Genomic DNA, 13667 nt, shown 5'->3' on the forward strand with positions numbered 1-13667 from the left:
CGCGCGCGGCAGGCAGGAGGAGCAGCGCGCTGGCGACGACGGCGGCGGCGGCGGCGGCGACGGCGGCCACGACCGCGGCGGTTGCTGCGCCCGGTACTGGGGTCGTGGCTTGAAGCGCAGGCGCGGTGGACTCAGCCCGCCCCGGGCCTCGGCTCGCTGTGGACTCGTCATGGCGACTGAGCAAAGGCCTTTCCACCTGGTGGTGTTCGGCGCCTCTGGCTTCACCGGCCAGTTCGTAACCGAGGAGGTGGCCCGGGAGCAGGCGTCCCCAGAGCGGAGCTCCCGCCTGCCGTGGGCGGTGGCGGGCCGCTCCCGGGAGAAGCTGCAACGAGTGCTGGAGAGGGCTGCACTGAAGCTGGGTAAAGGGGCGAGATGGGACCGGGCTGCGCGGCCCCGGGGCTCGGCCTCACCTCGGAGCTCCCGAAGCCCGGCCCGGAAGCAGGGCCGAGGACTTTCAGTCGTCTGAACGGAGCTTTTCTCCAGGGATGCTCCCTGCATCTACCCCAAGCCCTGCTTGAGGACAGGAGTGGGAGAGGAATGTTTCATATATTGTCCTGGCTTTCCACCAGCCTTAAATTAAAGAGACAATTTAAAAATTTCATTCCCCATCACTTCTGGATCTCTCCCACAGTTTGGGGAATCACTGTCAAAATAGTCAAGAACTTTAGTTGTTCCTTACTCTGCTTCACCCCATTCTACAGCCGGGGGTACCTGGTGGGTCTGGAGGTTTCTTGACACCTGGTTGATTGGTAGACAGGGCACTGATTTCTTTAAGATTGATTTTTCTCATCTGCTTTATGTTTTCGTTATGGGCGAAAAAGCTTAAGAATTTTACTGATATGATTGTTGTGCTTCTGTTTATTATTATTATTTTTTATTTTGGCACTGTGCATGCTAAGCACCCTTTGTGTTACTGAGCTACACCCACAGCCCCTTATTTTTATTTTTTGTGCTTTTGGTTGTTTGGTGGTTTGGTTTGGTGCTGGGGATTGAACCCAGGGGTGCTTTAACCATTGAACTACATCCCCAGGCCTTTTCATTATTTTTTGTTTGTGTGTTTTGAGACAGTCTCATAAAGTTGCTGCTGTTTTTAAATGTATTTTTTGCTTGTAAGAATTGTCCAGCAATCTTATATTCTTCTTTAAAATACTTTTTTTTTTTTTTTTTTTTTTGTATTTCTGATTTGGACATTTATTTACTCTTTCAGCCCATTCAATTTATATTCTTGAGTGATCGTTCCCATGCTAGATCCTGTCACAGGTGCGGTGGATACCTGGTTGGAGAGAGGAGACAGGGACACTCAGACCCTGTCTTTGTAGTTGGGGGAGACACCTAACTTAGGACTTGATAACCTTGAAATTTGGCCTTTAATTCTCTACTCTAGACTCACTTTATTCAGTCAAATAGCACCTGTAGAGTTTTGGGTATACTACATTCTTTCTGTTTGATCTTATAATCCACACAGAACCTGCTTTTAGTAGGAATATAGAATATTTTGGTCGTGGTTATATATAGAAGAGAGCAAGTAGGCTAAATTCTCCTACAACTGTTAGTGTTGCTAGTATCAACACCCAGATCTTCAGCAAAGAGCTTTTGGGCTTTATTTTTCCAAGAGATAATTTCACTATTAAAATGTTTCTTTCCATTTTTTTTTTTTTTCCTGCTTAACAAGATGATGCAGGTACAGCCTAGCCTACCATTTACAATGCCCAAATCAATTTATCATAGGGAATACACCTAGACCTGTCAAAACCTGCATTGCTTTATTGGTTCAGCTAATTCCAGTTATTTTTATGCATCTGGGTGCTTTTATAGAGACTGAATTTTTAGAAAGTATATATACTCAGAGTCCTCTTTTGTTCTTATGGTGTTGATTGATAGGCTCCTACTCCCTGTAATTGATCATATTATAATTGTTCAGTAATTGATGGGCAACTATTTTTATAATATAAATTTCTTGGTGGAGAGTCAGGACAGTCATCTACTTAGCACCCAAATTTGATTATAAAATTGCCATGTTACACAGTTTTCATTTATACATTGCTGTTATATGCTTTTTTAAAAGATTAGTAATTTTATTTAGTAATCCTTAGTATTAACTCTGCTTTTCCTTATAGCCTTTACCCTTTTAAATTACCTGATTGAAAAAAAAAATTATCTTTAGTTTGAGAGGGAGATTTAGCTTTCAGCATATTAGTATATTTAGCAATTTTGCTATTAATATTAAAATCTATTATTATACTATGATGTGCTCTAAATGATTTGTTTTTTATTTTAGGAAGACCGACACTGTCATCTGAAGTTGGGATAATAATTTGTGATATCACTAACCCAGCCTCACTTGATGAAATGGCTAAACAGGCAACAGTTGTCCTCAATTGCGTAGGACCTGTAAGTAATCAACCCTTTGTATTGGAACAAACAATCCATTCATTTCTAGCAAAAGCTGGTATTTTATATTCCAGAGGAACATAAGGTCAGAGGACAAAATTGGTCAAGGTCTTAACCCACTACGGGGAGTTTTTTCTTCTTGTGAGGAGCAAATGGACCTGACAGGAGCACCATGGGAGAGGGAGTGACAAGCTTTCAGTGGCATGTACTCAGGGAGTATGTGCTGCTTTGTTCATTGGTTACAGCTACATTGGCTAGACTCCCCACCCCCACCCCCTTTTTTTTTTTATTTAATATGCCTCTTCAGTAAATGTGTATATCCCCAAATTTATTTTTATATTACTATATTTTTGTATAGAAATTTGTTAAGAAACATACAAAATAGAAACTAAAAAAGATGTTTATTTATTCAGAAATATTTATTGAATGCTCAATGTATGTAAAATGCACTATTTTAGGCAATGGTTATATAATGGTAAACAAGATAAAATCTTTTGTTGAACTTACATTCTTGTTGGGCAGACAGAAAAATAAGATTATAATAGTGAACTGGGTATGGTGATGCATCCCAGCAGCTCAGGAGGTTGAGATGGGAGAATTGCAAGTTTGAGCTAGTCTGACAACTGAGTGAGACCTGTCTCTAAATAAAATATAAAATAGGGCTGGGAATATGGCTCAGTAATTGAGTGCCCCTGAGTTCAATCCCTGGTAAACCGTGCCCCACCCCCCCAAAAAAAAAAGAGAGATTGACTCATCAATTTCTTTTCGGTGGATAGTCAGGAAAGATCTCTGAAAAATGACATTTGTGTAAAAATTGGAATGAAGTAAAAGGTTAAACAGTATTCAAGAAGAAGCATATTCTGGGGAGAGCAAGTACAAAGGTCCTGAGATGAGAATGTGCCTAGTTAAACTGAGGCATGTAAGAGAAGATATAGGCTGGGCCCCCTGGAGTAGGGCAGAGAGGTGAAGGTAGATTGAAGTGGTATATCAGAGAATTAGGTTGAATGGTCTTATAGCTCCCAGGATTGGGATTTTCCTCTTAAGTATGACCAGGAGTCATTGAAAGTCCTTGTTGAAAGCAAGGACATGATCTGATTTAATTTTGAAGTTCCTTGGCATCTGAGAGGAAAAATAGATAGGGACAATCAGTGAAATGGTCTAAGCTCCAGGGTAGCAATAGAAGTGATAAGAAGTGCTTGAATTCACGGTATATTTTGAAAAGAGACTATCTTGTGCTATTGTGCTAGATATGAAAGAGGCATCAAGATGACTTCTAGATTTTTGGCCTGTATCAAGGTGAGTGATGATGACATTTATTGATTGATCTGAATAAGCCATCACAATTGGCAAGACATTTGAAAACTAAGCATTTCGACTGTGAAAACTTTCTTTTTTGTGTAATGGGAATTGAACCCAGGGGTGCTTTACCACTGAGCTACATCCCCAGCCTTTTTTTTTTTTTTTTTTTTTTTTTTATAAATGGTGCTGGGGATTGAAATCAGGGCCTTGTGCATGGAGGCAAGCACTCTACCAACTGAATTATTTTCCCAGCTCCCCCGTCTCTTTTTTAAGACAGGGTTTTGCTAAGTTGCTAAGGCTAGCCTTGAACTTGTCATCCTCTTGCTTCAGCCTCCCAAATTGCTGGGATTATAGGCATGTGCTTCCACACCTAATACCATTAATAATTTTTTAATTGAAAGCAAAAAGGGTTTTTGTATTGTTATTAAATAAATATGTATTTGAAATAGTGTTTATTTAGATTTTTTTTTATAACTAGCTTGGATTATGCCCTTTAGGTCCATTGCTGGAATTACTCTGTAATATACACCTTCAGCCAGCTCCCTTGCTCTTCTTTCTTCACTATTCTTAAAAAGCCCCAACCTTGATTATTCTAACTCTCTGACTCTTTACCTTAACATGAGTAATCCAATGTGGATGGATAAAAACACATCCCCATGTTGACTGGTCTTGCTTCAAATGTGTGGTTAGAAGCCTTTTGTGGGACTCTGCACCCCAGCAGTTCTACATTTCTGTGGCTGTTCTCTCTCCTACTCTATGTAGCAGCAGGTTTATAACTTCTTTTCCCTCATGCTTGGAGCATATCTTCTTTCCCCTCATTTTTATTTAATGACTGACTCTTGTGTGTGTGTGTGTCTCTCTCTCTCTCTCTCTCTCTCTCTCTCTCTCTCTCTCTCTCTCTCTCTATTGTGAGAACAGAAACTGTCAGGACAGAATTTCTTCATCTTTATCCCACTAAATCTGCATACCTGTCTACCCATCTACCTGTTTTGTACCCAAACTGCTCCTATCCCTATTGGGCTCAGTATTCCAAGGCTTTATGTTTATAATTTTCTTTCTTCTTTATTGGATTACTTATCACATTTTTCATCTGTATTGGATTATTTCTATCAGCATTTAAATATGTAATTACATCTTTCATCTTTAAAAATATTCCATGATTCCATAAACCCTTCCAACTACTCCATTTTGTTGTGTATTTTATAGAGCAAAACTCCTTAAAAGAATTTTCATTACTCACTATGTCCACTTTCTTGCCTCCTAGTTTATTTTAAACTACTCTAGCAGCTTTATCCTCCCTACTTGAGCGAGTAGGGAGTCCCACCCTGTCAAATCCAATCGTCAGTTCTCAGCCTTCTTCTTAAACCTCTTGGCATATGAGCCAGTTGATCATTTCCTCCTTTCTTTACTTGGATTTATGGATTCTCACCTAGTTTTCCTCCTGTCTACCAGCTTCACCTCTCTTCTCTTTTGGACCTTTTTGTCTTCCTACCTCTAAAGGTCTGAGGTTTCAGAGCTCAAATCTTAGAAACTCTTCTCTGCAGGTTATGAGTAAACACACAGTAGGTTGTAATATGCTGAAAATGAATAAATGAATGGGGGTACCATTGTGGCCCCCTAAGTGTTGTGAACCTCTCCAGGCTTCTCATGATGCCCCTTGTATCCTACATTCAACACTTGACAACAGAGAATGTGCTATTGTCAGTTCAAATATTAACTATTAATGAAAACTTATTTTTTCTTTGTGTTTCCTGTAAAAATTAGCATGAATTAAAGTTCTGATATTTACTTCCACACTCAGTTGATCATTTTGTGCACGCCCTGGAGAACCTCTGGGTTGGAATATGAAATGTTGGGAGCAGGATTGCTGTAAGATAGTTGGCTTCATAGTAACAGATGTCTGCTGAGATCAAGGATTGTTATTCTTTCTCCCCTTGCCCCATACAAGCACAAGGCACTAAGTAAAGAAAAATATAACGATATAATAAAATAGGGATAAGATAGTGGGAAGTCTCAGCCTCAGATTATCCAGTGGAGAAGTGGGCAAGGTATGACAAAATACAGTGAAAGGAATGGGTGGATTGTAGCAAATGGGAAAATATGTACTGTTTCTGTAAGGAACTGCTGCTACTTTTAAAGGCTTATTAATGCTTCACTGCAGCTTGCCAGTACTTGTAGAGAAACTGACTAGCTGAAAGACTGGCTCACTAGTTGAGACTTGAGAAGTGAAACTGAGTCTTTAAGACTGAGCCTGCAGGGGTTGAGAGTTAGGCAGATGTTTAGCAGAGGGAAAATGTTCTAAGTAGTAGAAGTAAATACTAGGTTTGAAGCAGCAGCATGTAGGGAATTAAAAGTTTAGGATTGTTGTAACGTGGAATTAAGGGGCTGTGGTGTGACATCATGAGAACTTCACAAAATGTTGAGAAGATTAGACTTACACTATATAATATAGGCACCTGAGAGCTAGTGGGAATTTTTTTGTGTGTGTATGGGAGGGTACTCAGATTGTGACCCCAGGGGTTCTTTACCACTGAGCTACATCCTTAGCCCTTTTTATTTTATCTCTTAAATTTTGAGACAGGGTCTTGCTAAGTTGCTGAGGCTGGCTAAAACTTGAGATCCTTCTGCCTCAGTCTACTGAATCCTGGGATTACAAAGGCATGTGCCACTGTACTTGGCCTAGTGAAGAATGAATATATTATGGGGGACAAAAGAAAAAGTGACATCTGATTTTAAAACCACTTTGGTATATCATTGGAAGTGAGACTAGATTGGCTATAGAGAAACCAGCTAAGGGCTCTTTTTAACAAATTAGATGAAAGGTGACAGTCTAGACTAAGATTTGGATGTTGAGAAGGACATGACTGATTTAAGATATTTTTAGGAAACTGATTTGGTAAAATTTGCTGACTTCCAGAAAAGTTAACTTGAAAGACAGCTTCCAGGTTTCTAACCTGAGAATTGTATGCAGAGTGAATGCCATTAATAGCAACAACAACAACAACAACAACAAAAATCTGATTGCTATGCTCCTGGCACTATGCTAAGCTCTTTGTATGCTTTTATGTCATCATCTGAACAACTCAGTGAAGTAGGTGTTGTTATTATTTTTATTTTTTTATGATGAGCTCCATGTTCAGAGAGTTAAAATGACTTACCCAGGGTCACACAACTAGTGAGTGCAGATTCTGGATTTAAATCTGGTCTGATTTTAAAGTTCATGCTCTAGATCACTGTGCTATTCAGCCATTTGAAAAATTTCATCTTGGATCTTCCTTCATTCTGCACATGAGATGTTAGGAGAGGGACCCAGGCAGACTGAACTAGAGCTCCACTCCACTCTGAAGCATGTACTAGGTAGGTAGTGGAGGAGGATAAACCTGTTTAAGGAAAAATAATGGATTTGGTTTTAAGCTTGTTGAAACTAAGGTATGTATAGATACCTTGCATTAAGATAGGAAACTGTACTATAAGAGTGTTTCTTTTTTTTTTGGTACTGGGGATTGAACTCAGGGGCACTTTACCACTGAGCCACATCCTCAGCCCTATTTTTGTATTTTATTTAGAGACAGGGTCTCACTGAGTTGCTTAGCACCTCACCATTGCTGAGGCTAGCTTTGAACTTGCAATCCTCCTGTCTCAGCCTCCTGAGCCGCTGAGATTACAGGTGTGCACCACCGTGCCAGGCTATTGTGTTTCTTTAAGTAAGTGAGTAAATCAAGGCAAACAGAAAATGAAGGAGGGGAAAATGTATTCAGTGTGAAACTAGTTTTAGTATGAATCATGCCACATGTCCCATGCTCTGGCTGGTCCTGATCTTAAATAAGAAAACCTCATCTGTGAGCAGCTCTAGAGTGTTGAAATCACCAGCACACCTGTTTTGTTAGTCTACTTTTTGTTGTTGTGATCAAAATACCTGATCAGGAATGGATAAAGAAACTGTGGTATATATATATATATATATATATACAATGGAATATTACTGAGCTATAAAGAATAATAAAATTATGGCATTTGCAGGCAAATGGATGAAATTGGAGAATATCATGCTAAGTGAGATAAGCCAATCTCAAAAATCCAAAAGACGAATGATCTCACTGATAAGCGGATGATGACACATAATGGGGGGTGGGAGGGGGGCAAGAATGGAGGAAGGAGGGACTGTATAGAGGGAAAAGAGGAGTGGGAGGGCTGGGGGGAAGGAAAAAATAATGGAATGAATCAAACATCATTATCCTATGTAAATGTATGATCACGCAAATAGTATGCTGTTACTCCATGTACAAACAGAAACAACATGTATCCCATTTGTTTACAATAAAAACAAAAATAAAAAATAAAAAATAAATACCTTCACAGAAAAACCTCCAAAAAAAAAAAAAAAAAAACCTGATCAGAACACCTTAGAGGAGGAAAAGTTTATTTTGGCTCATGGTTTTAGAGGTTTAGGCTGATGGGTCAACTCCATTGCTCTGGGCCCATGGTAAGACAGAACATCATGGCACGTAGAGGAGCACTTCTCTATTCATGACAGCCAGGAAGCAGAGAGAGTATAAGTTGAGGGAGCAGCAGGGAAGAAGAACCCTTCGATGTCACACTCCCAGTGACCCACACCTCCTCCAGCCATGCTCCACTTGCCTATTGTTACTGCCCATTTAGTCCATTCATACTAGGTTGGACTGATTAGGTTATGGCTCTCATAATCTAATAATTTCACCTCCTGCGTTAATACAGGAACATTTGGGGGATTCCTCATATCCAAACCATAATACCCGTTGTCATTTAAGTCAGGTGAATTAGTGAAATTCTCCAGGAGCATATCTAGGGCAGTGATAAAATATGTAAAAATCACCTGTAAGGCTTATTTAAAATGTAAGTTATTGCAATCCACTTCAACCTGGTTGAGGAGGCCTGTGGTGGGACTGAGTAACCAGCGTGTGACCCAGTGATCTAGGATAGGTGGATTAGTGGCCAACTTGAGGAACTTCGGGGTGAAATAACTGAGCACAGACCAAAGATAGCTCTAAATGAGTTTTAAAGTGGATATGGGTAAAAATTGAGGATTACCCAAGACATTCCATTGGATAAAGAAATAAAATAGAGTGTTGACTTTCTTAAAAATCTGTTTTTAAAATCTACTTTATGTATGTTTAAAATGTATATTTACTAATGTAATAGTCCATGTAAATGATCTGTAAATTCACATAGTGAGTAGATGATGAATTCAGGGTGTAACCCCTTGAGTCTTGCTGCCCTTAAAACCCTCATTTGTTTCATTATACCACATTTTCTCAGAAGTTAAGTTTTTCAAAGAGTTTCACATCCTTGGTAAGTGGCAGAGGAGGACCTGGAATGGAGTATGCTTCTTCCAGTCCAGTAATTTCAGTGTTATCTGCCATTACTAATAAGCAGATGGGAGCTGTGGAAGTGAGCTAAAGAATTAGGTAAAAACCTTGCAGCACCCTATCTTTTAAGTGTCCCTTGTTTCTCAATGGCTAGATGTAAAAAATGGTCTTCCTCCATCTTTGGATGCCAAGAGTGAGAAAAAAAGAGGAGTTTATGCTTCTTGTACCCTTCATCCTTTCATACCTGCCTCCAGTTTGTCTTCTCATGCTTCATCCTTTCATTCCTTTATCCTTTCCTCTTTGTCTCCAGTTTTGTTTTGTAATGCTGCAGGCAGGGTAACTAAGGTGTGTCTGTACTTTAATTCTTACTCCACTCTTCTGTTTAAAATCCTCCAGGAGGACTGGGGTTGTAGCTCAGTGTTAGAGCCCTTGCCTAGCATGTGTGAGGCCCTGGGTTCATTCCTCAGCACAACATAAAAATAAAGGTATTGTGTCCACCTGCAACTAAAAAATATATTTAAAAAAATTCAATTAGAGGTAAGCATACATTCCTGTGTAATTCCATCATGCCTATATTTATTTATACTCATAGTTGTGGTATAGTGCTGTTGTTTTATTTTTTCAATTTATTTTTAGGTTCTTTTATTCACATTTGATTTTGTGATTATCAAAACTACTTTCAAGATTAAATGGCCTTTGCTTCAGTTAAAGCTTGCCAAGTAAGAGTAACCTGTTGTTTTTCTTTATTCCCCCAGTATCGATTTTATGGAGAACCTGTAGTAAAAGCATGTATTGAAAATGGAACTAGCTGTATCGACATCTCTGGGGAACCTGAGGTATGTAAAATGAAAAGGAAAAAGTAGAAATAAATTCTTGTGATTTTCTGTTTAATGCAGTAGAGAATATTTAGTATAATTTTGTGATATTTTGAAGTCATTGATTCCTTTCTAGTATTATAGATAGTATTCCATTGATAGCTTAAAGGAGAGCACTGATGGTAAGGTCTTAGCTTTAATTTTCTTGAATTTTTTTCTTTTCCTTGACCACCTCAGTTATTTCATTTGTATATGGATATGCTGATTTTTTTTTTTTAGTTAATGAATGCTGTAAGCTGAGTTAATTAAAATAGTGTGCTATATGTGTTTCTCAGAATCTTACTTTTTTAAACTTCTTCATTATGAATTTCTTTTTTAAAATTAGGTACCTTTACAGTGTTATAGAAAAATAAATGTAAAACCCCCTCAACCTAAAAATTGAAAATAAGGGGCTAGAGTTGTTGGTCATGTGATTACCATGCAAGAAGCCCTGGTTTCAATCCCCGGTACCAAATGAATAAATAAATATTCACAGTCATTACAGACACCCAACCCTGTGCTAAAAATGTTAGGTATATTTTTCATAACTTAGCTATAAAGTAGTTTTTATCTTCATTTCTCTTTTATAGATGAAGAAATTAAAGCTTAAAAGGTTAAGTAATTTGCTCAAAGTCACATAACTCTGAAGAACTAGGACTTTAGGTTTACCTAACTACAGGATGCCAAATGCTAACTGGCACTAAGCTATACTATCATCTTTAAGATGGTAACTTCACATGTCTCTGTAGTCTCTGCTGATTATTGTCATTAATATGCCAATATAATCTGTACTTAGAGATTATCAATTGATAATATATATTAGAAAATACTAGGAAACTGTAAATTACCAAAATTGATTCAGGAAGAAGTAGGAAACATGAATTAAAAAACCAATTCCTATGTTATTTAAAATAACTCAGAGCATAGAAAATAGTGAAAAACTTCTGTTGTCTTATAAACTACCATAAAAGTAATATCAAAACCTAATAGGACTGGGGGGCACTCAGTGATAGAATGCTTGCATAGTATGTGTGAGATCTTGCTTCAATCTCTAGCACTGCAAAAAACAAAAACAACCCCCCCACTCCACCAAACATAATAAAAATCCAGAATATAGAGAGAACTTTTACAAGTCAATAATGGATATACAAATAACCTAGTTTAAAAATGGGCAGAGTGATAAGAAGAGATAGAAGAATTTTAAATGATTTATGTAGCTACTTTGCCCTCAGGACAAGTAAATAGTTTTACAGTGGAAAAACCTGGCAAACACTACCTTAGGTAGGTTTTCAAGGTCGATATCAACACTAGTAAATCATGTCTATAGGATATAGCCTTGACACATGGTAAGAATTGCATCTTAGCCCTGTGGTCTTTCTCCAAAACCCATAACCCCTGTTTAATTGCAAGAAAAGCAAGAGGTAAGTTCCCTTAGAAAATCCATTCAGCAAAATATCTAACTAGTACTCATTGTTTGAGGCAATGATAAACTATTAACCCTGATTTTATCATTGTTTCTTGTATAAATGTGTCAATATGCCACACTGCATCCCATGAATATGTATAATAATTGTGTCTATTAAAAATAAAATTAAAAATTAATGTCATCAAAAACAAGGAAAGTGTTGAGAAACTGTCATAATCAAGAGGAGCCCAAGGTGATGTGACAACTAAATGTAATGTGGCATCTGGGATGGGATCCTGGAATGGAAAAAAGATATTAGGTAACAACTAAGAAAATCTGAATTAAGTATGAACTTTAATATGTTGCTACCAAGCCCTATAGGTTAGCATTTTCAGTTTAATTTCTTTGTCTTTAAGGATGAATCATTTAATATTTGTCTTGGTGTTTCTATAAACTGATTCAAATTCTTGTCCTGGATTTTTTAGTTTCTGGAACTAATGTATTGGAAGTATCATGAAAAAGCTGCTGAAAAGGGGGTTTATATCATTGGCAGCAGTGGCTTTGATTCCATTCCAGCAGATCTGGGAGTAATATATACCAGAAATCAAATGAACGGTAATTATTGATCAATAAGCAGTACTTGAATTTAACAAGAGAAGAGCTTCAAGTTTATAGTTGTGATAAACTAAAATCTACTTGGGAGAAGAAACATAGCTATAAATGGGCAATATTAAAATACATGCTTTGTTTTTAATATAGCCACACTTTCAATAAAATCCTTTTGACACTATTATTTGAGGTGTGGATAGTAATTTAAGTGTTCAAAAATGAGGAATTATCCCTTCTCAAAATTCAGTTATAGTTCTGTAAAATGTCTGTTAAAATTTTTTTGTTACTGTAAGTTCAGTCTTGTGTATAAATTAATACAGTTTACATATAATATTATGATTAAAAGGTTTTGGGCTGATGGTGCAGTTCAGTGGTAGAGTGCTTTTCTAATGCGTGTAAGACCCTGGGTTCAATACCCAGCATTGAACATAGAGTTTGGTACCTTTTAAATCCTGTTACAAACTGTTGACAATTATTTAAGATGGGAGAGAATCGTCAATATTATAGTAATGTCATGCATATTTTAAAGGTGTTCATTTAGAAAATGACATGAAACTGATAACTTTAGAGCTATATAAACTGTTCTAGAACTTAAAATAGAAGGAAAATGTTCTGGTTTATATTTAAAAAGTTAACAAGAAACCAAAGCCCAACAGAGATAGCACATACAAGGAAAAGTTAAAAATCACTGTTGTGAAATTAGAATCAAAAAGAATATGCTGGGGCTGGGGATATAGCTCAGTTGGTAGAGTGCTTGTCTCACAAGTACAAGGCCCTGGGTTCAATCCCCAGCACTGCAAAAAAAAGAAAAGAAAAAAAAGAATATGCTATGCTATAAATAGTTTTTTTTTGGTACTGGAGATTGAATTTAGGGGCAGTCAACTACTGAGCCACACGCCCAGCCCTATTTCGTATTTTATTTAGAGACAGGGTCTGATCGAGTTGCTTTTAGCACCTTGCTTTTGCTGAGTCTGACTTTGAACTTTCAATCCTCCTGCCTCAGCCTCCCGAGCCTCTGGGATTACAGGTGTGGGCCGCTGTGCCCAGCCCCAGTGGTCATTTTAAAAAGAATGATATGTCAAGGTCAGGACATGAAGGAAGCAATAGTCATCACATCAGAGGATTAGAGGAGAAAAGCCCATTTCAGTATGTGATTTGGAATTTAAAAATTCATGCCTTTTTTGATTTCGGATTTTTAGGAATTTAGGAAAAGAATACTTTTTTACATAATAAAGATCAGAAAGCAATAGATACATTGGGAATGTAGCCTAGCATTCATGAGTCCTTGGGTTTAATCCCCAGCACTATAAGAAAAAGAAAAAAAAAATTTGAAGTCTGAAGGTCAGAAATTTTCTTCATGATTATCTTATATGTTTGTTATTGAGATTATTCTAATTATGTAATAGTTTTAATTTTGAATAGGTTTTTTTTTTCTTCTGAAGAGAGAAATAGTACTCTGAGGTTGTTTAAACAAACTTTCAGATTCTAAAAACCTAGAAGTGAGCATTTTAACAAGTACGTGAGGTGACGTTTGATACGGTGGTGCACATTTTATTACACATGCCATAGGCGGTTTGTGTACTTTCTGTGGCTAGGGTTAGATAACACAGCCAAATACCTGGGCTGCTTTCTCTTAGCAGCCCTCAGAAACATCTTCAGTGAGTTATACTTTAATAATCTGTTATTGATTTTTGTCAGTGATCGTTTTTGTGGCCATAGTTCTGCTCTGCTGTAACATCTTAAACATCTTTGTTGATAATGTGT

General features: G+C 37.7%; 1 protein-coding gene across 1 annotated transcript in view; it reads left to right on the forward strand.

The window, feature by feature from the left end:
• SCCPDH (saccharopine dehydrogenase (putative)) overlaps positions 1–13667 on the forward strand; it is a 27410-nt gene continuing 13743 nt past the window's right edge. Inside the window, exons 1-4 of the mRNA XM_079106628.1 lie at positions 1–359; positions 2279–2391; positions 9791–9871; positions 11780–11909. Coding sequence (XP_078962754.1) covers positions 170–359; positions 2279–2391; positions 9791–9871; positions 11780–11909 — 514 coding nt within the window. The 5' untranslated portion in view covers positions 1–169. The remainder of the gene's footprint in view (positions 360–2278; positions 2392–9790; positions 9872–11779; positions 11910–13667) is intronic.

The sequence above is a fragment of the Sciurus vulgaris genome, assembly GCF_902686455.1.
Source record: "Sciurus vulgaris genome assembly, chromosome: 12".
NCBI lineage: Eukaryota > Metazoa > Chordata > Mammalia > Rodentia > Sciuridae > Sciurus > Sciurus vulgaris.